The 24,512-nt window shown below is 42.8% G+C and overlaps 1 protein-coding gene across 4 annotated transcripts in view; it reads left to right on the plus strand.

Moving 5' to 3' along the window:
• Positions 1 to 24,512, plus strand: part of DYRK1A (dual specificity tyrosine phosphorylation regulated kinase 1A) — a 152,102-nt gene that overhangs the window by 123,966 nt on the left and 3,624 nt on the right. For 3 of the 4 annotated variants that reach the window (XM_075911883.1, XM_075911897.1, XM_006125985.3), the window contains exons 7-11: positions 10,672 to 10,958; positions 12,330 to 12,476; positions 12,883 to 13,023; positions 13,307 to 13,613; positions 13,923 to 14,047. In XM_075911883.1, coding sequence (XP_075767998.1) covers positions 10,672 to 10,958; positions 12,330 to 12,476; positions 12,883 to 13,023; positions 13,307 to 13,613; positions 13,923 to 14,047 — 1,007 coding nt within the window. The remainder of the gene's footprint in view (positions 1 to 10,671; positions 10,959 to 12,329; positions 12,477 to 12,882; positions 13,024 to 13,306; positions 13,614 to 13,922; positions 14,048 to 24,512) is intronic. The other variant, XM_075911902.1, reaches the window with a different exon arrangement.

Raw genomic sequence — 24,512 nt, forward strand, 5'->3', positions numbered from 1 at the left:
CTCCAAGAAACAGACCCTTTAAGTCCAGCTAGAAGTCTGGTGTGTGTTTTCCAATTCAATTGGATCTTGAAGAGTTGATAAGAATCCTGGAAGAAATCTGATGCTAATCCTATCTTACCAGAAGCCCAGCATAATTGTTATGGGCTCCCTAGATTATTAAGATTTTTAGGGGACTTCATTCTGTATAGATCCTGAAGTTATATCATCAGTAAGGCAGTCTTCCTTTGCGGAAGAGACACTATCCTTGTAGGTCTCCCCTACCACATCTGAGATTCCAGTTTCCTTAAATCACAGAAGTGATTAAGTCCTTTATTGCCAGTTATACTATGAGCTTATGTGCAAAAGCAAAGGAGGTCCCTTCTGAAGCTATCCCAAACTGTGTTTTAAGGTACTCATTAAGTATATGTATGCATTGTCTTTTACTGTTTTTGCTAGACAAGATGGTCATTACAAACATCTCTCTTTAGCCTGGTGAGACCACATAGACAACCATCTAGTGCAGAAACCTGGATAACCTGAGAGGCCATATGCATGTCAACCTTCTGGAATTCTAGGCTGCCAAGAAACTTGCAAGGTTTTTCTGCAAGTTGTCCAGTCCCACCATGTCCATATAGTGTCAGAGACTATGACAACCATCTTTTATATCAGTACACAATGTGTAGAAGTAGTCACCCTCTGGATTTTTACTATTCAGTAGTATACAGCATTTTTGCTTAATGGCGGGGAGACCTGCTGGGATCTGTTAGTTTCCTAGTTAAACAAGATATGCAACATATACTGCTTCAGAGGGGCTCTAGTACTGCACTGGCAGGGGGATATTTTCCTCCCCAGTCAGACTGTCTGAGCTGTGCATTTGTTCTCTTACCACTCCTTCCTTAAATCTTAAGGAATATATATCGGGATAGGGTAGAAGTTGTTCTCCTCTCCAGTTGGCTTAAACAATTTTGGTTCTAAACTTCCTACAATTACTATTGCATCCTCCATTCAGCATTCAGTCTTTTTCTAATTTCTTGACACAAGAGAAAGGCATCAACAGAACATTCCTGCTCTGATTGTATGATTTCAGAGCAGGAATGTTCTGTTGACACCCTTCTCTTGTGGGACTTATTTTTGTACTTTTGGCCCTCAGGCTCTTTTTGAACTATTAACTATGTGTTCTATGCCTATCAAAGAAAGTTGCATTTCTTTGGTCATAACCTCTGCCAGAAGAGTGGTTGAGTTGGGAGCCTTAATTGTGCCTCTCCCATGAACCGTATTCACTAACAAAGTCTTTTTATGATTATATCTGAACTTCACCTCAAAGGAATTTTTGCTTTGCCCAGTGGGGCTCCTGCTAGGAAGTGGGGTCAGGGAATGGGGGCTTGCCCCACTTTGCCCACCTGGCTTTCCATTTGGGGAGCACAGTCAGTGTGTGGAGGAGTCTATTTGCTTGATTCCTGTGTATTTAATGTGACTTTCTACGTTGAATATGCATCCTTTTTCATATTTGAGGTTTTATTCTTTGGGAATGTCACAAAGATGTCAACATGGGCACAGAAAAAGTAACGTATTTCTTAGTATTGTAGTTATGTTGGTCCCAGAATATTAGGGAGACAAGGTGGGTGAAGTAACATCTCTTATTTAACCAACTTCTGTTGGTGAAAGAGAGAGACTTTTGAGCTACACAGAGCTCTTCTTGTGGTCTGTTTCGCATAGAATCTTGTCTCTCTTACTAATAGAAGTTGGCCTAATAAAATACATGATTTCATCCACCTTGTTTTTCTAATTTATTTCCTTGTATTTAGGGATGTGAAAGGTGACTAGCTAATTGGTTAACTGGTAAGCATTACCGGAACCATTTAGAGTGATGCTTACTAGTTAACTAGTTATCCACAAAAATATTCAGAATCTGGCCTTTTTGTCAATGAAAATTCTCAAGTTATTGGCTGGGTATGTTTTGAAAAGTAGTGTTAATATAAAATTGGGTTTTGTTTCAAGTCAACTGGCATGTCTGAGGTATTGTTTAGCTAAGGCTGTTAGCCAAAACGTAAGTTGTGTTTGCTAGCCTGCCTGATGAAAGGAGGTGGAATTAACTATTTATTTCATACAGATTAAACCAGCATGCAGAAAGGTATTTCCAGGCTAAAAAAAATAAAAAATAAATAGCTATATAAGGATCTTTATAATAAAACAGTTGAGTAAACATTAAAACTCACCCACTGTCAGCACAAAAATCAGACTTAAATCTTTGCTATTCTTTGTGGGGTTTGATGCACTTTCCCTGAGATGTGATGGTTGTGTCACTTACATTTTATAATAAAAACTAATTGATAATCAGCCACCACATGAGAGGCAGTCTGTTTAAAGTCTCACTCCCCCCACCCCACCGGTGTCCTGTTTGGAGCAGCCCCTATCTGTGGCAGGCACCCTGTGGGGCTGGAGCAGCCCCCTGAAAGAAGTCTAGGTAGGAAAGGATCCTTAGCTAACAATATCCTATGCTTAACAGACACAAAAAAGAAAATCTGAGTTAAATGGAACTCAGAAACCACTTTTGGGTATGAATTTTATCTGCCAGGTTTTTTTTCTTCTTAAATTACATATAAATAAAGAAGAGAAAACACCTTCACTAAATATCTGTGGGGAGCACTCTTGTTCTCTGTATACAGAATAAAGTATTTTAGAACTAGACTTTGCATAGCATGCGGTGAGAGGGCAAGTTGTTTCAACATGAAATCTCTCTTAATTGGATTTCATCATATATTAAATTGTATTACCAATTGGCTGTTATGGCCCCATAGTCAAGAGTCCTTGCCCATTTTGCAAGAGTACATGCCACTTCAGTAGCTTCTCTGGAAAAAAAAAATTAGTGCTGCTATGTGTTCTTCCATTCTCTTGGTTACCCAGTACTATGCTATTATAGGGGCATCTAGAGCTGATGTAAAATGTGGAAGGACTGTCATAAATGTTGTTTAATTAAACTGCTAGTGCCCACCTCCAGCAGGGATTTCTGCTTGGAAGTCGCCGTTAGTGGTCAAGCACACAGAGGAAAAAAAGGTGTTTGGTACAGAAACTGTGGGGTTTTTTAAATGTGCTGTTATATTTCCATATCCTGTCCTCTTCTTTCTCCAACCCTAATCTTTGCTCCTACAGAGTCTATTAATATGAAAATTCCAGGACTAAGAAACTGAAGGGTGATTTGGGTGGCCCCACCCTTTATGCTCTTGGTTGGAGACACAAAGACATTCAGGATGTAGGCACCATTCAAAGAGACACTGTAACCTGACATCCAGGCTTAGTCTTGCACATTCTGTGTAACATCTCTAAGACATAACCTATCCTATCTATCTGCACAGCTAAAACTCTTGTCCATGCTCACATAATTTCATGTGTTAAATGCTGCAACATCTTTGCCTCTAGCTTTGACAAATATAATCTTTCCCCACTGAAATCTATTTAGAATGCTGCTGCAAAAATGATTGTGTTTGTCACTTTGAAAATGTATCCACTCTCTTTGAATGCTTTCATTGGCTTTCCTGTTATCTGTTTATCAAACATAAGTATTTCTCTTCATTTTCATGTGTGTTCATAACTAAGCCCCACTCTACCTATTATAGCCTTCAGTATTAGGTCAACCACAACTATGATATTGTTGGTATCACAGAGACTTGGTGGGATAATACACATGATTGGAATATTGGTATAAAAAGGTACAGCTTACTCAGGAAGCGTAGGTGGGGGAAAAATGTTGCCATATATTAAAAATGTACACAGTTGGACTGAGGTAGAGATGGGTGTAGGAACCAGATATGTTTAGAGTCTCTGGATTAGCTTAAAAGGGGTACAAAACAAGAGTGATTTCATGCTAGGGGTCTACTACAGACCACCTACCCAGGTAGAAGAGGTGGATGAGGCTTTTTTTTAGACAACTAACAAAATCATCCAAAGCGCAGGATTTGGTGGTGATGGGTACTTCAGCTATCCAGACATCTGTTGGGAAACTAACGCAGCAGGGCACAGACTATCCAATAAGTTCTTGGACTGCATTGGAGACAACTTTTTGTTTCAGAAGGTTGAAAAAGCTGCCAGGGAGGAAGCTGTTCTAGATTTGATTTTAACAAATAAGGAAGAACTGGTTGAGAATTTGAAAGTGGAAGGCAGCTTGGGTGAAAGTGATCATGAAATCCTAGAGTTCATGATTCTAAGGAATGGTAGAAGGGAGAACAGCAAAAAAGAGACAATGGATTTCAAGAAGGCAGATTTTGGTAAGCCCAGAGAGCTGGTAGGTAAGGTCCCATGGGAAGCAAGACTAAGGGGAAAAACAACTGAAGAGGGTTGGCAGTTTTTCAAAGGGACATTATTAAGGGCCCAAAAGCAAGCTATTCCACTACATAGGAAAGATAGAAAGTATGGCAAAAGAATGCCTTGGCTTAACCAAAAAGGAGTCATAAAATGTGGAAACTAGGACAAATTGCAAAGGATGAATATAAGCAAACAATACAGATATGCAGGGGCAAGATTAGAAAGACAAAGGCACAAAACGTACTCAAACTAGCTACGGACATAAAGGGTAACAAGAAGACTTTCTATAAATATATTAGAAGCAAGAGAAAGACCAAGAATAGGATAGGCACATTGCTCAGTGAGGAGGGAGAAACAGTAATGGGAAATTTGGAAATGGCAGAGGTGCTTAATGACTTCTTTTGTTTGTCTTCACCAAGAAGTGTGATGATGAAGGAATGCCTAACATAGTGAATGCTAGTGGGTATAGAGAAGATTTAGAAGATAAAATAAAAAAAGAACAAGTTAAAAATCACTTAGAAAAGTTAGATATCTGCAATTCACCAGGACCTGATGAAATGCATCCTAGAATACTCAAGGAGCTGAGAGAGGAGGTATCTGAGCCTTTAGCTATCATCTTGGAAGACGGGAGAGATTCCAGAAGACTGGAAAAGGGCAGTGACACTTTATATAGTGTCCATCTATTAAAAAAGGAATTATAAAACTACCCAGGAAACTACAGACCAGTCAGTGTATCTTCTGTGCCAGGAAAGATAAGGGAGCAAATAATTAAGGAATTCATTTGCAAGCATCTAGAAGAAAATAAGATAGGTAATAGCCAGCATGGGTTTGTAAAGAACAAATCATGTCAAACCAATCTGATAGCTTTATTTGATAAGATAATGAGACTTGTGGATAAGGGAAGAGCTGTGGACATGGTATAGTAAGGCATTTGATACGGTCTGTCATGGTCTGTCATGATCTTCTTATCAATAAATTCGGCAAATACAACTTATATGGGGCTACTATAAGGTGGGTGCATAACTGGCTGGATCACTGTTCTCAGAGAGTAGTTATTAACGGTTCACAATCCTGCTGGAAGGCATAACAAGTGGGGTTTCATAGGGGTCTGTTTTGTGACTGGTTCTGTTCAATATCTTCATCAACGATTTAGATACTGGCATAGAGAGTACGCTTATTAAGTTTGCAGATGATACTAAGCTGGGAGGGGTTGCAATTGCTTTGGAGGATAGGGTCATAATTCAAAATGATCTGGACAAACTGTAGAAATGGTCTGAGGTAAATAGGATGAAGTTTAATAAGGACAAATGCGTTTCACGTATACAGAATGGAAGGTGACTGTCTAGGAAGGAATACTGCAGAAAGGGATGCAGGGGTCAAAGTGGACCACAAACTAAATATGAGTCAACAGTGTGACGCTGTTGCAAAAAAAGCAGATATGACTGGGATGCATTAACACGAGAAGTCATTCTTCTGCTCTACTCTGCGCTAATCAGGCTTCAATTGGAGTATTATGTCCAGTTCTGGGCACCACATTTCAAGAGAGATGTGGAGAAACTGGAGAAGGTCCAGAGAAGAGCAACAAGAATGATTAAAGGTCTAAAGAACATGACCTGTGACGGAAGACTGAAATAATTGGGCTTGTTTAGTTTGGAAAGGAGAAGACTGAGAAGGGGACATTATAGCGGTTTTCAGATATCTGAAAGGGTGTCACAAAGAGGAGGGAGAAAAATTGTTTTCTTTAGCTTCTGTGGATAGGAGAAGAAGCAATGGGCTTAAACTGAAGCAACGGAGGTTTACACTGGACATTAGGAAAAACTTCCTAACTGTCATGGTGATTAAACACTGGAATAAATTGCCTAGGGAGATTGTGGAATCTCCATCTCTGGAGATACTTAAGAGCAGGTTAGAGAGACATCTATCAGGGATGGTCTAGATCAGGGATTCCCGAACTTTCTGACACAGGGACCAGTAAATCCATTCACAAGCTTTTGGAGATCTGGTACCATTCTTTTGCATATTTGCATATTCATTAAGCAAATGATGAATATTCAAATAAGTTGTTTCTGGTCCTCCCAAAGCTCCCAGTGCCAGCTTTAGCAAAGCTTTTGATACGGTCACCTGCAATATTCTTGCCAGCAAGTTAAGGAAATATGGATTGGATAAATGGACTGTAAGATGGATAGAAAGCTGGCTAGACCAAGGTTTCCCGAACTTTTTACTTTATTTGGAACCCGTTTTTTTTCAGTACTGTTTTTTGCAGCCCAAAAATATAAACAGATATAAAAAAAGAATTAAAAATGAATAAATTTTCAGTGTTTCACCCGGCTGCATCCTCTGCCCAGCCTGGGCCAAGGCTTGGGGGACCCGGTGCCACTCCAGGAAGCGGGAGCAGGAGCAGATTGGGGGTAGGGTATCTGGCTAGAAGGGAAGGTGCAAGGAGGGGTAGGGTTGCCAGGTGTCCATTATTTTACCGGACAGTTCAGTATTTGAGGGTTCTGTCCGGGAAACATATTGAGAAAATACTGGACATATAAAATGTCTGGTATTTTCTAATTAGGTAAGTTTTATTATTATTAGGTGTATCAGTCTGTAACTGCGAACTGCCTGGCTGGTAAATGTGCTCACGCTGCGTGAGTGTGTCTACCAGCCAGGCAGTTCGCAACTACTTGAGGGAGGGTATTGGCGGGGGGCAATATGGAATCCACTGTGCCGGATTCACTCGTGTGCCCTGGTCTGCATGTGCCTGGGTCAGTCCCGCTTTCTGCCGACTGATTCACTCTTCCCCCTCCGCCCCCGCCCCTCCACTTCTCCTCTCGATCTCCTCTGGCCAGCCCCGCTGCCCCCGTTTAGCCCTGATTCCGGAGGCTGGGTCGCCAATCCTCCTCCTCCTGATCTCCCCCAGCCAGCCAGCCCTGCTACCCCCAACCCTGCTTCTGCTGACCACCTGTCCACCCCTCCTCCCCCCATCTGCACCGAACAGCTCCTCTGCCCCCAATCCTACTCCCCCCCCCGCCATCCTGCCCCGCTCTCCTCTCCCGTCAGCCACGCTGAGGCCCGGAATTTTTTTCCCGCTGCCCGATATCAGGCTGCGGCCCATAGTTTGGGAAACATTGATCTAGATGGTACTGGATTCTGCCATGAGGGCAGAGGACCGGATTCGATGACCTCTCAAGGTCCCTTCCAGTTCTAGTGTTCTGTGATTCTATAACCTGCTTCACCCACTAGTTAAATTTTCAAACAGGCACCTTCATGCTTTTCCATGCTGCCCCTCGGATGGGTGAACTCTCCTTTGCCATGAGACCTACAAAAACTTTGAGAATGGCTAGGCTACTGGTGTGCAGACATTACTGCCCATCATGCTAATCTATACTGTTGTCTTGTTTCCCTGTAGTCCATGGTTAGTCTGTATTTATTTGTCTTACACTTATATTGTAAGCTCCTTGTATTAATTTGTTGTCTCTTATCTTATGCTTAGATTGTAAGCTCCCCTTAGACAGGCTGCTTGGAGGGTGGGGGGCTGCTCCAATCTCTGTCCATAGGGAGCTCAAAACCCCTCCTGTCCCTCTTCCCTTCCCCCTGGTCTTCATCCAGCCCTTGTCCACTGCGAAGCAACTGTGGCCGGCTCAGTCAGAAGCTGTTTTGCGGCAGTCTCCCCTGTTCCTTCCCAATCAGTGCTGCTGCCTCTGATAGAGGGGGCAGGTGTCGCCATGGAGCTGGTTTGGTGGGTGGGGACTGGTTTTTAAGCTGGATCCCACCAGCTCCTGCTCTCCCCCCGCTTGCTGCCTCTGAAACAGAGGCGGGGGAGGGAGGGAGGAATGTGAGTGGTCTACTAGATTAACCGATAAGCCTAGGCTTATAGGTTAATTGACTAGTTGACTACTCGTTCATATCCTAGTTACAGATAACGTATATATTTTAATTCTTTTAATAATGGGAAAATATCACCGTTTTGGAGAGGCAGTCTGCATGTGTTTCTTTTGGACCTAGGAGATGCTGTTGAAATTCGTGTTATAGAAGTCTCTTTATGATTGTGTTTGTAGCTCTGTTTCTCACATGTGGATCCATACTTGGCATGCCTTCCCATTTTTCACTGTACTGCATTCTCCTCATTCACTTCCTTTTTTCTGTGAATGTCTTAATTTTTTATTTCACTTCCTTATGTAATCATTTGAATCAGAATGATGAGGTCTTAAGTCAATATTGTTTTCAACAGAAAAACTAATAATCAGAAAAATATCACTAAATATCACTGTTTTACATAAGAACAGCCGTACTGGGTCAGACCAAAGGTCCTTCTAGCCCAGTATCCTGTCTGCCGACAGTGGCCAGCACCAGGTGCCCCAGAGAGGGTGGACCGAAGACAATGATCAAGCGATTTGTCTCCTGCCATCTCTCTCCAGCCTCTGACAAACAGAGGCCAAGGACACCATTTTATCCCCTGGCTAATAGCCTTTTATGGACCTAACCTCCATGAAATTATCTAGCTTCTCTTTAAACTCTATTATAGTCCTAGCCTTCACAGCCTCCTCTGGCAAGGAGTTCCAGAGGTTGACTACACGCTGTGTGAAGAAGAACTTTCTTTTATTAGTTTTAAACCTGCTACCCATTAATTTCATTTGATGTCCTGTAGTTCTTCTATTATGGGAACTAATAAATAACTTTTCTTTATCGGCCTCACCACACCACTCATGATTTTATAGACCTCTATCATATCCCCCCTCAGTCTCCTCTTTTCTAAACTGAAAAGTCCCAGTCGCTTTAACCTCTCCTCATATGGGACCCGTTCCAAACCCCTAATCATTTTAGTTGCCCTTTTCTGAACCCTTTCCAAGGCCAAAATATCTTTTTTGAGGTGAGGAGACCACATCTGTACACAGTATTCCAGATGTGGGCGTACCATAGTTTTATACAGGGGCAGTAAGATATTCTGGGTCTTATTTTCTGTCCCTTTCCTAATAATTCCTAGCATCCTATTTGCCTTTTTGACCGCCACTGCACACTGCGTAGAAGTTTTCAGAGAACTGTCCACGATAACTCCAAGATCTCTTTCCTGATTTGTCGTAGCCAAATTAGCCCCCATCATACTGTACGTATAATTGGGGTATTTTTCCCAATGTGCATTACTTTACACTTATCCACATTAAATTTCATTTGCCATTTTGTTGCCCAATCACTCAGTTTGGTGAGATCTTCTTGCAGTCCCTCACAGTCTGTTTCTATACTAGACAGTTTTGTATCATCTGCAAAATTTACTACCTCACTGCTTACCCCTTTCTCCAGATCATTTATGAATAAGTTGAAAAGGATTGGTCCGAGGACTGACCCTTGGGGGACACCACTAGTTACCCCTCTCCAATCTGAAAATGTACCATTTATTCCTACCCTTTGTTTCCTGTCTTTTAACCAGTTTTCAATCCAAGAAAGGACCTTCCCTCTTATCCCATGGCCATGTAATTTATACAAGAGCCTTTGGTGAGGGACCTTGTCAAAGGCTTTCTGAAAATCCAAGTATACTATATCTACTGGATCCCCCTTATCCGCATGTTTGTTAACCCCTTCAAAGAACTCTAATAGATTAGTGATAGAAATGTAGCCGTGTTAGTCTGGGGTAGCTGAAGCAAAATGCAGGACAATGTAGCACTTTAAAGACTAACAAGATGGTTTATTAGATGATGAGCTTTCGTGGGCCAGACCCACTTCCTCAGATCAAATAGTGGAAGCAAAACTTTTTTTTCTTCCACTGTTTGATCTGAGGAAGTGGGTCTGGCCCACGAAAGCTCATCACCTAATAAACCATCTTGTTAGTCTTTAAAGTGCTACATTGTCCTGCATTTTGCTCTAATAGATTAGTAAGACAGGATTTCCCATTACAGAAACCATGTTGACTTTTGTCCAACAAATTATGTTCTTCTACATGCTTCACAATTTTATTCTTTACTATTGTTTCGACTAATTTGCCCGGTACTGAAGTTAGACTTACCGGTCTGTAATTGCCAGGATCGCCTCTAGAGCCCTTTTTAAATATTGGTGTCACGTTGGCTACCTTCCAGTCATTAGGTACGGAAGCCGATTTAAAGGATAGGTTACAAACCACAGATAATAGCTCAGCAATTTCCAATTTGAGTTCTTTTAGAACCCTTGGATGAATGCTATCCGGTCCCGGAGATTTGTTAACATTAAGTTTTTCTATTTGTTCCAAAACCTCCTCTAATGACACTTCAATCCGGGACAGTTCCTCAGATACATCACCCATGTTTTAATAAACATGTTAGAAGTTAATCTTAAAGATAATTGAAGTATCTTGTGTAATAATTTGTTGTATTTTTGCATTTGTTTACTATCGTAGTGAACGTGTACTTCTAATCTAAATTGTTTTCTTTCCTCTTTTAGTGCATTTGAAACGCCACTTTATGTTCCGAAACCATCTCTGCTTAGTTTTTGAAATGTTGTCCTACAATCTTTATGACCTATTGCGGAACACCAACTTCAGAGGTGTTTCACTGAACCTGACACGGAAGTTTGCACAGCAGATGTGCACTGCGCTGCTTTTCCTCGCGACTCCTGAACTTAGTATCATTCACTGTGACCTAAAACCGGAGAATATCCTGCTCTGTAACCCCAAACGAAGCGCTATCAAGATTGTTGATTTTGGCAGTTCTTGCCAACTTGGGCAGAGGGTAGGTGTTATTTAAATGTTAATGTTGGTTTAATAAGAAATTTGAGAGGAAAATGAAAAATAAGATTAAGCGAATCCTAACATTTTCTCATTGCCAATTTCAGTTTTGCTCATGTTGATTAATATAAAACACTCATTTGCTTTGATGATGGGGCCACATAAAAAGTGTGTGTAAAAAGATAATATCTTTAACAAATTCCCAATTAACTTTCCTGACATTATTTGATAATGCAAGACTTCCTCATTTAGCAGTAGAAGATTAATATGGTACAAGATTAATAAATATTTCAGTAGTATTTTCTTTTTCTGTATTTGTATTTCTTTTTCAATTTTAAGATAATACTTACTTGGGATGGGTTGTTAAAAATATTCAAGATATTCAAATAATATTAGAAGAGCTTTTTAAAAACTGGGCCAACCAGATTATTAAAGCTTTGAGGAGACTATTAGGAATTGTAGAAAATAAGAAGTGGAATACTGCGTAGTTGAGGAAACTGGTGTTGGTTTAGCATTACTCAGGTGCCAAAGTTTCTCCCTTCCTGGGGAAGAATTGGACTCTACCTACTTTAGTTTTCATTAGCACTCTATTCAAGGACATTATTTCTAAGATACATGAAGCATATTTATTACGGCCTAATGTATTCTGGTATATAGAAAGGTTGTTCACTGACTGAATGGCAGTCAGTGAAGAAACATCCCATAGTTTTACCATTCTCTGCCTGACCGCTCTAAAACAGGGTTATCAGTGAGGCAGATGACTAGGAATTTTAGAGAGAAAATTTCAAATGCATCGAAGTGACTTGGAAACTTAAGGCTCATTAAAAGCAGTGGGACTGAGCTCCTAAGTGCCTAAATTGCTTTTGCACATGTAATTTAAGCCTGCATGTCACTTAGGCACTTATGAAATTTTATCTGTAAAGATTAAGAAAGCCATCCCCTTTTCTTTGCAACAGCTTAGTGCTGGGAGGAATGTGAAGAAGGATGTTCCCCAACAACAAGTACCCAACAGAAATCTGATTCAGATATTCAGTGGAGGATATTAGTCCAAATTGGGAGAAATCAAATTTTTTCTTAAAGATTAATTTAAATGGACAAATAAATCACTGTGAGCAAGGTCCTATTTTTAAAGACAAGTAGCAGATATTAGGGGTGGTCAGGATAGTACTAGTATTTTATTAAGTATTAGTGTATAAATTCTTGAGACTTCAAGAACAAGTTCTGATGTTTACATATGTTATTACATTTCCAGACTTCCCTTTTGGTTCTCTCCAACCTCAAAATACTTTTCTGTGGACTTTTCTTTTAAGTCACTAATGTCTAAATCAGGACAGGGCTCTTTAGAAATTATTCATTATCTTTGTGTTTATTTCAGATATACCAATATATCCAGAGTCGTTTTTATAGATCTCCAGAGGTGCTACTGGGAATGCCTTATGACCTTGCAATTGACATGTGGTCCCTTGGGTGTATTTTAGTTGAAATGCACACTGGAGAACCTCTATTTAGTGGAGCAAACGAGGTGTGTAAATTCTCAGTGGTAGAACTGATCTTATTCTTCATTCTTTCTAAACAGGACTTGGATCTAATTAATTGTATGATACACATGGAGGAAGCCTATTTGATTGTTTTAAAATTAGCATCAACATTGCAGTAGGAATATATTTTGAAGGGAGTCTAAAGCACAGATTGCTTGTATCAAATTATAATGTATTGATTTCTAGAGATGTTGACAATTGTACATATTTGTGTATTCTCTACATAAATAAGAAATGATATTCTCAAATGTTACAGCTGATTTGTAACTCAACACCTTTTTTTAAGGTAGATCTAATTTTCTTCTCACTTCTATCTAGAATTTTAGATTCTATCCCATTGCCTAGTTATTTACTACATTTGTTTGTATAACTAGTCTTTCTTTTGAACAGGTGGATCAAATGAATAAAATAGTGGAAGTTCTGGGCATAGCACCTGCTCACATTCTTGACCAAGCACCAAAAGCAAGAAAGTTCTTTGAGAAGTTGCCAGATGGCACTTGGAACTTAAAGAAGACCAAAGATGGAAAAAGGGTAGGGTTAGGTATTCTACATAAGGGATAGAATATTCTCAATGTTTCTGTGGTAACAGTTGTATGGATTAAAAATATTTATTCTTCTGAAGACTTAATTTTAACATTATTGAATATTGTTAAATATGATAGAATTGATTTGAAAAGTAAATCTAATAATATTATCAGTACTGACAAAGAGCTCTCTTAATTTGATTGTGTTTCTTTTATGATTTATTTTCATGGTGATAATGCAGAGTTTAGTTTATAACTTGAATGAAAATTAACTGTTAATTTCTCAATAGGAGTATAAACCACCTGGAACTCGCAAACTTCATAATATACTTGGAGTTGAAACGGGGGGACCAGGTGGACGACGAACTGGGGAATCGGGTCATACTGTAGCTGACTACTTGAAATTCAAAGACCTCATCTTAAGGATGCTTGATTATGACCCCAAAACCCGAATTCAACCTTATTACGCCCTGCAGCACAGTTTCTTTAAGAAAACAGCAGATGAAGGTACAAATACAAGTAACAGTGTGTCTACAAGTCCTGCCATGGAGCAGTCACAGTCTTCAGGAACCACCTCTAGCACATCTTCAAGCTCAGGTATATTTCTCATTGGAAAATTGTCAAGACAGTATTATTTTAAATTGAAAATATCAAAAATGTATAGTCAGCAATTTTTCTGAAAGCTGTCTTTATAAAAACAAAATATTTAAAATATTAATAATAGATTCCCATTTCAACATATAAACTTAAAAATCCAATAGAATTTTTTTAATCTAGAGCTATTTGTGCTTTATGAGGAGTAAATAGTTTCAAGATCAAAGCCTAAGTTTGTTCCTAACACAGTTGTGCTATAGAATATTGTAAATACTGCTTCTGAACTATTATTGCTTGTTATGGTTGTTATAGGTGGATCTTCTCGGATAAACAACACTGGAAGGGCTCGGTCAGACCCTACACATCAGCATCGACATAGTGGTGGACATTTCACTGCTGCTGTCCAAGCTATGGACTGTGAAACACACAGTCCACAGGTACGCTCTTGAACAGAGCTGATTCTTGATGCATTATAAAACCTCAAGGCCTTGTATATTTTGAGAGGATTGACTCCATAAGCTATCCTGTAATGTTAAGATTTATGCTAATTAGCACTTTGAAGTGAGGAAGAAGGGTAGGCTAGGCAAGGAACTGGCAGTTGGAAGAATTGGGGTTCTTCTAGTCCCTGTTCTGTCACAGATAATCTTTTGTGAATATCTTGTTGTACTGGTCCTGTCCTGGAGGGAGGCCAAGTTGCCTCACAACACTGGAAACAGACATGTTAGTAGTCCAGTCCTGCTTCAGGATGGGCCCATAACAGTTCGGATGATCTGGCCTATACCTGATCCGAGTAGCAGCCAGTCTGCCATGGCCCTAGCTTAGGGCAGGGCAATGAAGAGTCTCAGAGCTCAGGCCACTGTCTGGCTGAGTAGCAGTCATTTCGCCCTGATCCTAGCTCAGGGTGGGGAAACAACAGTTTAAGCAGGCTCAGGCCTGTTGTCTGGCTGAGCAATAGTTTACAGGCTCAGGATCTTGTTTAGAATGGGGTGGAGCAACTAGTAAATTAGGGACTCCTGCCTGTCCTCAGGCTAAGCAATACTTTCTATGCCCAGGGTCTTCTTCAGGGTAGGATGGCAAGTAGTTTAAGAGGTTCAGTTCTGTTCTCAGGCTGAATGGCGGTTGGGTCTTCTTGCCTCTGTCAGAGTGCCAACAAGCGCATGAGTGTGGCCTGAAACGAGGAACCTGCCACGTAGGGAATGCAGGCTTGCTGGCTCCACTGCGTCCCAGCCCAGCACCCTAACGGGCAGCTCTGGTTGCCCCTAAGTCAGCGGGGATCCTGGTTACAACACGTTGTCCAGTTCCCTGTGGGTGGGGAGGGAGAGAAAGATCCTGACCACAACATGCTATCTAGTTCGCTTCCAAATCCTCAGGCAGACATGGGTCTCCTACCCCTGGACTACTTACTGGTTCGCTGTGTGGGCCTTCCTGGCTTGGTCTCTGCTTCTCTGGGTCTGCAGAGAATAAAGACTCTGGCAGGGTTTACATCGGCTCAGAGTCTGGGGTTATCGGTAATCCTGGCCAGCCTTCTAGACTGCCAGCAGTTTGGAAGTCCTGGCCAGCCTTCCGAGTTTGCCAGACATCTTGGCAGTCCGATTTTCTTCTCAGTGGTATGGCTGAGCCTCTCCGCTCAGGAGCTTGGACAGGATGTCTGGCTTCCTTCATGCTGGTACCCAATTGAGCTTTTAGCTCTAGCCTTTATAGTTACTGCCCCAGCTCTCTGTTTCCTGGGGGTGATTCTGGGTTGCTCTGGCTTTGCCCACTAGGATGTCTTGAAGAGTTCTTCGAATGATGTCCCTGTAGGTGCTCCACTTCAAGAGGTGTTGTGTCGTTGCATCAGCAATTGGAGATTTTTGGTTGCAGTGCCAGCCTGCACCGTGACACATGCACAGTAGCATAGTCTTGTGTCTTTGGTGTCTGTTGACTGTGTGCACAGCATGACGCCTCAGTTCCTTCTCTACTGTCCTTAGCTGTAGATGGAGCTCCAGCAGTCACCCTTTCCTTCAATCTATAATGAAAAATAGCTGAGTTTCCTCTCATTCCAAGTTTTTCAACCCCTGGGTTGTTTTTGTTGTTTTTTTTAATAAAAAGAAGAGTTTTCCCCACCTTCATACTCACCCTTTTCATCATGCCTGGCTCCCCAGGCTTCAAGAGGTGCAATTCATGCAGCGACCCAGTGGTGGTCTCCAGACATCTGAAGGAAGTGCTCACACTGCACTACTGCCTAGGCAAGGTGTGAGAGAGAAAATTGCCTTAAGACTTTCTTATATGAAAAGTCTCTTCAACTACCCCATGAGAGCCCATCATCCTCTGAAAAAACCTCAGATGGAATAAATCTTCCACCTTATCGAAGAAAAATCCCTTTTCTTCATGGGAGAAGGCAACTTCAAAGGCCAAAACCAGTCCTGCCAGGTCATTCCCTCTAGTGCCTACTGCAACAAGACCCAGTACAGCCAATAAGTCTGGCACCTCCAGCACTCTGCCAGGGAAAGGACAGCACAGTACATCGGTATGCATAGTAGAACTGAGGCACAAGACCTCGGTACCAGTGATGACCACACCAACTCCAGATGCATCACCAACTGTGGTACCAAAAGCAGCTTTGAAGACAGTACCAAGTCCATCCTGTGCTGTCATGATGCCTCCATGGGCTCTGACACGGACACCATCCTCAGCATTGGTGGGATTATCCCGGCACTGCTAAAACCGGCACTGCACAAATCTTCTAAACATAAGTCTGCACCAAGTCCACCAGCCTATGTAGAGCTGAAGGTTCTCTTGGTTCCACATTCTCCAGCCTGACCTGTCTTCTCCTGCTACTTTCCTGGGCCACTGGTACCATCAGGTTTGTATAGCGATCCAGACACTGGACCAAAGTGCAGGAGATTTTGATTACAACACTCTTCACCCACCCAAAGGTGCACCCCGTGGGACTCTCAACACACCAGACCCACCTACGCACTGCCTTTGCCCTGATGGTATGGCCGACATTGGCCCGGCCCTACCCACCCCACCATAATCGGGGAACTGGTATGGTCCTCACACAGGACCCGGTATACAGAACCCTCAACACCGGCAAGGAGACCTACTAGATTTCTCCACATGTCTCAGGAGACCAATCCTACTCTTCCTGAACAACTGATATCTTGTTGGATAAGGACGACGACATGGCAGAAGAGGAGCAGAGATCCACTCCCCACAATTCATCCTCTGTATGAGGCAATCATCCCCACCACTCCTGCTCTAGTGGATGATATCAAACAGTTCCAGGAGCTAATTAAACATGTTGCTAACGCTCAAGAAACAGCCCTCCACAAAGTCCAAGAAAAACAGCACAGACTGTTGAGAATCTTACAACCAAACACATTATCGAAGATTGCCTGATGGACGTGGCAATAATAGATCCTGCTGACACCATGTGGCAGATGCTAGTATCTGCAACCCCCACGAATAAAAGAGCAAACAGGAAATATTTTGTGCCAGTGAAACACATGGACTTTCTCTTCTCTCACCCCCAACCTAATTCTTTGGTGGTTGATTCAGGGCATCATAGGTAGAAATACCAACAATTTTGTAACACATTCCCAGATAAGGATCACAATCACCTAGATACACTAGGAATAAAAATATATTCATTGGCAACACTACAACTCTGTGGCCAACTATTCCGCACTCTTAGTGGGTTATGATCATATAAATTATTGAAAACTACAGGACCTTTAGAGTTCCTTCCTGATCAAAAGCACCAACAACTTCAGGCCATCATCACAGAAGACCATACAGTTGCCCAAACAGCACTTCAAACAGCTCTCAACGTGGCAGACTGCAGCTCAAAGCACTGCAACAGCTATAGCCATGTGTAGGGCCTCTTGGCTCCGAACTTTGGGCATACCAAAAGAACTTCAGTTGAAGGTGAAGGACCTCCCCTTTGATAAGTCACATCTCTTTGCCAGGAAGACGGATGACGTCTTACATACAGTGAACTCTCATATTACATTCAGGACCTTAGGCATGTACACTCCACCTACCAAGCGGCAGAGGTACAACAGCTATCCTCGGCCTAGGGGTACTTACAGGCAGACAGAGAGATCCTTTGATTATAGGTAAAGACAACAGACATAGGCTGCAACACCAACCCTCAAAAAAACAACCATCCACCTCCAAACAACAGTTTTGAAGGTTTGGTCGGGGGTCTGAGCAACATCTTCGTGGTGTTACCATCTACACTAAAAGATCTTCAGTTAACTCACCAGCTTCAGCCTTTTTAACACATCTGATTGGTGGGTGTTAGAGATTATCCATCCCTTTAACCTCTATTCCTCTCACCCACCCTTCTTCCCCATCCCTCTTCAGGGACCCTTCTCATGGGAATCTGTTACAAACAGAAGTTCAACATCTGCTTCAAATTAGAGAAATAGAGAGGTCCCATTACTTTCCCACAGAAGAGTTTTCGGGTTCCAAGTACTTCCTAACACAGAAGAAGACAGGGGATGGAGGCCCATACTTGATCTCAGACAACTCAATAAATACATCAGAAACCGAAGGTTCAGGATGGTAACGCTGGCAACCATCATACCAGCACTAAACATCTCCAGGATGCCTGTTTTCACATAACTACCCATTTGGTGCTCAGACGCTTTCTTCAGTTCACAGTAGGCACTAGTCATTACCAATACCGACTTCTCTCTGTTTGGTTTATCAACAGCACCATGGGTTTTCACTAAAACATTAGCAGTTGTAGCAGCATACCACCAACCTCCTGGGGGTGATAGTTCCCTACCTAGACGACTGTCTTATCAAAAGGACATTCTAGCACAACCCATGAGGCATGGTCCACTATTATTTGCTGCACAACCTGCCGGTTTCACATCAATTACCATAAATCCACTCTGGAACCCACATAGGTTCTAGAGTTCATAGGAGCTCAATTGGACTTCACTACAGCCAGAGTAATGCTCCCCAAACACAGGCTAGACCTGATCGTTGCTCTCATCAATACAGTACAAGTCTCTTCCAAGCCTGGTTGGCAGCTGTCTATGTTCCTTCCAGAGACCCTCTAAACAAGACAGTTTCCATCCCCCAGCACATTCTCATGTCCTTCCAATGGTACACACAACTGCACAATATTCTCCAAGAAGTTTGTTTCCAACAACCTCCTCTGACCACTACTGTAACTACACATGTCTCCCTCCTGGGGTGGGGAGCACAGCTATACTCCTGCATGTGCAGGGCAAATTATCTCTCTGAGGGTATGTCTACACTACCCCGCTAGTTCGAACTAGCGGGGTAATGTAGGCATACCGCACTTGCAAATGAAGCCCGGGATTTGAATTTCCCGGGCTTCATTTGCATAAGCGGGGCGCCGCCATTTTTAAAACCCCGCTCGTTCGAACCCCGTGCAGCGCGGCTACACGGGGCACGAACTAGGTAGCTCGAACTAGGCTTCCTAGTTTGAACTACCGTTACTCCTCATTCCACGAGGAGTAACGGTAGTTCGAACTAGGAAGCCTAGTTCGAACTACCTAGTTCGTGCCCCGTGTAGCCGCGCTGCACGGGGTTCGAACCAGCGGGGTTTTAAAAATGGCGGCGCCCCGCTTATGCAAATGAAGCCCGGGAAATTCAAATCCCGGGCTTCATTTGCAAGTGCAGTATGTCTACACTACCCTCCTAATTCGAACTAGGAGGGTAGTGTAGACATACCCTCAGACAAAGTTACATATCAACCTCTTAGAATTGAGAGAGGTGCGATATGCATGCCCAGGGCTTGACAAACGGTGGCGAATTCTACTCGCCAGCCCCGCACTGCGCATGCGCAAGACCCGCACTGCGCATGTGCGCACCGCCAGTGAACGGGGCGACCAGCTGAAATCTACTCGCCATGGGCGAGTAGAAACAGCGATTTGTCGAGTCCCTAACGTATTCAGAACAGGATAGTCCATATATTTGCCGACAACATAACATCCATGAATTATATCTGCTGCCAAGGGGAGCATAATCCAACTCCCTATGTGCTGAAGCTATCAAATTATGGAACTGGTGCATACAACACCACATTACCCCAATGCCACCTATCTTTCAGGGGCCCTCAATGTGAGAGAACAGTGGAGAACGTGAGCCATGTCTTTCCAGATCAACGTGAGTGGGTGTTGAACACGACAGCCCTCCATGAGGTGTTTTGCAAGTGTGGTTACCTCAGCATAGATCTCTTTGTGACCCATCACAACTGTAAATGCCACCTTTTTTGCTCCAGGGCAGGCCTTGGCAAGGGATCCCTGGGCGATACCTTCTTTCTGAAATGGGAATCCCCACTTCTCTACACCTTCCCACCTTTACCACTCATTCCACAGATTTGTCAGGACCAAGCACGAGTCATATTGGTAACGCCCGCATGATCCAGACAGATTCGGTGTCCATATCTCAACTGATTATCTGTTTGCAGTCCCCATATGTTCCTATGGTGGTCCAGTCTTCTCTCACAGCATTACAGCCACACACTCCACCTGAACTCAAAGACTCTCCATCTCAAGGCCTGGTTCCTTTATGGCTCCATGATGCTGAAACCTCTTGCTCAGATGGAGTGAAACAGATATTAATAAATAGCTGACGACCTTCCTCTAGGAGAACTTAAACATATAAGAGGTTCTCAGAGTGGGTCCAACATAATCACAATATTTCGTGCTCTCATGCATCTTTATCAATCATATTGGACTACCTCTTTCAACTGAAAGAATCAGGCCTGTTTCATAACTCAATAAGAGTCCACACAGCTGCAGTTGCAACATTCCATGAACCTCTGGATGGGGTTTCTGTCTTCTCACACCCAATAATCAAAAGGTTATTAATTGGTCTCCAGAAAAACTTCCTGTAGTGAGAGCCCCCTACTCCCTTGTTGGGACCTCAATCATGGCCTCAAAAGTCTCACAAGACCTTCTTTAGAACCACTTGCCACATGCTCCCTCCTACACATGTCTGTGAAAGTAGCCTTCCTCGTAACAGTCACATCAAGTAGAGATGGATGAAATAGCAGCTCTGATTGCCGACCCCCTCTCCCCCCCACGATTTTCAGCAAGGACAAGGTGATATTAAGACCCCACCTCAAAGTCCCACTGAAAGTCCCCACTTCTTTTCACATAAATGAACCAATAAACTTACCTGGTTTCTTCCTGAAACCACGTAAGAATGCTCTTCGAGCCTCCTTGCACACTCTGGACATCCGACAAGCCATTGCTTTTTACCTCAACAGGACAAAGCCCTAGAGAAAATCCCTGAGGCTCTTTTCTTCCATTTTGGAAAGATCCAAAAGGCAGTCATTTTCCTCTCAGAGGTTATCAAAGTGAATCTCCTCCTGTATCCACATCTGCTACACCATTCACAACAGACAACCACCTGCAGTCATAACGGCGCTCTCCACCAGAGCTGTAGCATCAACGACAGCGTTTTTCAATAATGTCTCGCTTACAGACATTTGCAGAGCAGCAACCTGGTCATTGAAGCATGCTTTTGCCAGACACTATGCTGTAACATCTGGTCTGATCCTGTCTACATCAATGGGGCGGGCAGGCAGTACTATCCACTATGTCTGGAATGTGGCTCCAAAACCCACCTCCTCAGCTTGACACAGCTTTTTAGACATCTGAAGTGGAGCACCCACAGGGACAATACTCAAAGAGAAAGTTACTCACCGTGTGCTATAACGATAGTTCTTCAAGATGTGCCCCCTGTGGGTGCTCCACTACCCTCTATCCTCCCCTACTTTGGAGCCTTCTCAGAGCTATATCCATTGTAGAGGAGGAATGGAAGCGCCACATGCACAATCAACAGACACCAATGACACAAGATGTCATTACTGTACATGCATGGCCAGGAACTACCAAAAGTCTCTGATCGCCAGCACAAGGACACACCAGCACCTGAAGTGGAGCGCACACAGAGGGACACATCTCGAAGAACCATTGATACTGCACACAAGGTGAGTAACTTTTTCTTCTTCCCCCTCCAGGTCAGACGGAGGCCAAGCTAAGTACTGGGAAATCCTGCAGCTGTAAGGGGGAAGAATCTCCTCCCTCTCTTGCTATGTAGTGCCAGCAACAAAAAGGCTCCTAGGTCTCTGACAGCTTTTCCTCCATTTCTCTGTGAAGAGCAAAAGAATCCAAATAGTCTTAAACCTTCCATTTCATCCTAAAGAGCAGTTTGAATATATACTTTAAAGCCAGGATGGACCACCACAATCATCTAGTCTATTCTGCACATTGCAGGCCACAGAACCTTGCCTACCCACTTCTGTAATAGATCCACAATCTCTGGCTCAGTTACTGAAGTTTGCAAATCAGGATTTGAAGACTTGAAGTTACAAAGAATCCACCATTTACTCTAGTTTAAACTTGCAAGTGATCCAAGTGGCAGAGGAAGGAAACCCCTCCACTCCTCAGGTCCCTGCCAATCTAACACGGGAAATTTCCTTCCCAGCCCCAAATTTGATGATCCATTAGACCCTGAGCATCTTGGCAAGAAGATTCCCCAGCTAGTTCCCCATCACTGGCTGTTGGAGCTATTTCCTGCTGGCAGTCACAGACAGTAAATATGTCGTTTCAACAGTCTCATCATACCGTATGTCCATACATTTATCAAGCTCTGTCTTGAAGCTAGTTAGGTTTTTGCCTCCCATAACTCCCATTGGCTATTCCAGAACTTCACTCCTCTGATTGTTAGAAACCTTTGTCTAATTTGCCTAATGTTGATGGCTAGGTTATATCCATTTGTTCTTGTGTCCACATTGGTGCTTAACTTAAATAACTCCTCTCTTGCTGGTATTTATCCTTCTGATATATTTATAGAGATCAATCATACTTCTCCTCATCCTTCTTTTGGTTAAGATAAACAAGGCAAACTCTTTGAGTTTCCTCTCGTAAGGTAGGTTTTCCATTCCTCAGATCATCCTAGTAATCCTCTTCTTCATCTGTTACAGTTTGAATTAATCTTTCTTAAACATAGGAGACCAGAATGCACAAAATATTCCAGTTGAGGTCTCACCAGTGCCTTGTATAGTGGTATTAGCACTTCCGTGTCTCTCTGGAAATATCTTACCTGATGCATTGTAGGACTGCATTAATCTTTTTTCACTGCATTACATTGGCAACTCATAGTCATCCTGTGATAAACTGATATACCCATATCTTTATCCTTATTTGTTGCTTCCAACAAATAAGCCCCCAACTTACAGGAAAAAAAAAAGTCCATAAGTACATGACCTTACATGTTGCTCTATTAAATTACATCCCATTTTGATTACTCCAGTTTTCAAAGTCATTCATATCTTCCTGTATGATATTCTAGTCCTCTTCTGTGTTGTCAGTAACTCCCAACTTTTTGTCATTCACAGTATTTTACACATGCCTTCTTTTTGTGCTAGAGTTACAGTAGGTTTGCAGAGAATCCACACAGAACTTGCAGTGACAGGATCTGTCCACATGTAAACCTGTGCATCAGTTTCTTTTTTTTGTTCCCATTTTTTGTTCCCTATAAACACCACAAAGCTTATGGTAGGCCAAACTTATGTTTCCAAGACATTTTCTTAGAAGAAGGCCACTATACAAGTGCAACTTAATATAGTAGCATAATATTTTTTATTGCTTTTATTATTCATTGAACTATAGTCTTATTTAAAAATTATAAATTAATATATATCTACTTGATATACTGAGGTAGTATTATTAGCCATTACTGTTCACTACTTTATAACATAAAGCTAGAAAAACAAACAAGCTACAAAAAAGTTTCTCAGTATTGCCTTCACTATCATAAGAGAGAACTCTGTAATTTCAAGTACTTCTTCCCAGGTGAAGGGAACAAATATGAAAATAAAACTAATTAAATCAGTTTTATTAGCTACATATTTCAGTAGATTTGTAAATAATATTCTTCCAATGCCATTGGCATCTCAATGCAAGCTTCAAACAACAGCATACTTGTTTAATAATGTTAATACAAATAATGTGTTTTGCCATACTACAGGCATACATCCGAGACCCAGGGTCCTGTTGTGGTAGCCACTATGTAAACATATACTTAATCATTACTATCATTTAAAAAATGCTGCCTCGAATTTGCTTTTTACATCTTCTTTGCTTTTTACAAGTAAGGTTACCTGGAATTCTTGTGTAACAGCAACATTACAGGCAGTCCCCGGGTTACGTACAAGATAGGGACTGTAGGTTTGTTCTTAAGTTGAATCTGTATGTAAGTCGGAACTGGTGTCCAGATTCAGCCGCTGCTGAAACTGACCGCCAGTTCTGACTTACATACAGATTCAACTTAAGAACCCCAAGCGTCCCCAAGTCAGCTGCTGCTGAAACTGATCAGCGGCTGATTCCAGGAAGCCTGGGGCAGAGCAACTCTGCCTCGGGCTTCCTGTAGTCAGCGCTGGTCAGTTTCAGCAGCGGCTGACTTGGGGACGCCTGGGGCAGAGCAGCTGGGGTGCTGCTGGGTTGCTCCAGTAGCACCGCTCCTTGCTCCTTGGCACTACTGGGCCAACCCAGCAGCACCCCAGCTGCTCTGCCCCAGGCGTCCTGATTCAGCCACTGCTGAAACTGACCAGCAGCGGCTGAATCAGGACCTGGGGCAGAGCAGCTGGGGTGCTGCCGGGTTGGTCCAGTAGTGCCCAGAGCGGCGCTGCAGGACCAATTGGCAGCACCCCAGCTGTTCTGCCCCAGGGTCCATAACAAAATCCTGGTCTGCTGGGGGGGGGGGGTACACTAGCTGCGCCCCCCCCCTCCCCCAGCAGACCAGGGACACGGGGAGCAGAGCCGCAGCGGCAGCGGGGTGCCATGCCTCTGAGGCTTTGCTCTGGCAAAGTCTCAGAGGCGCGAGACCCCGCCGCGGCTGCGGCTTCAGTCCCGGTGCCCCTGG

The sequence above is a fragment of the Pelodiscus sinensis genome, chromosome 1, assembly GCF_049634645.1.
Source record: "Pelodiscus sinensis isolate JC-2024 chromosome 1, ASM4963464v1, whole genome shotgun sequence".
Classification (NCBI taxonomy): Eukaryota; Metazoa; Chordata; order Testudines; family Trionychidae; genus Pelodiscus; species Pelodiscus sinensis.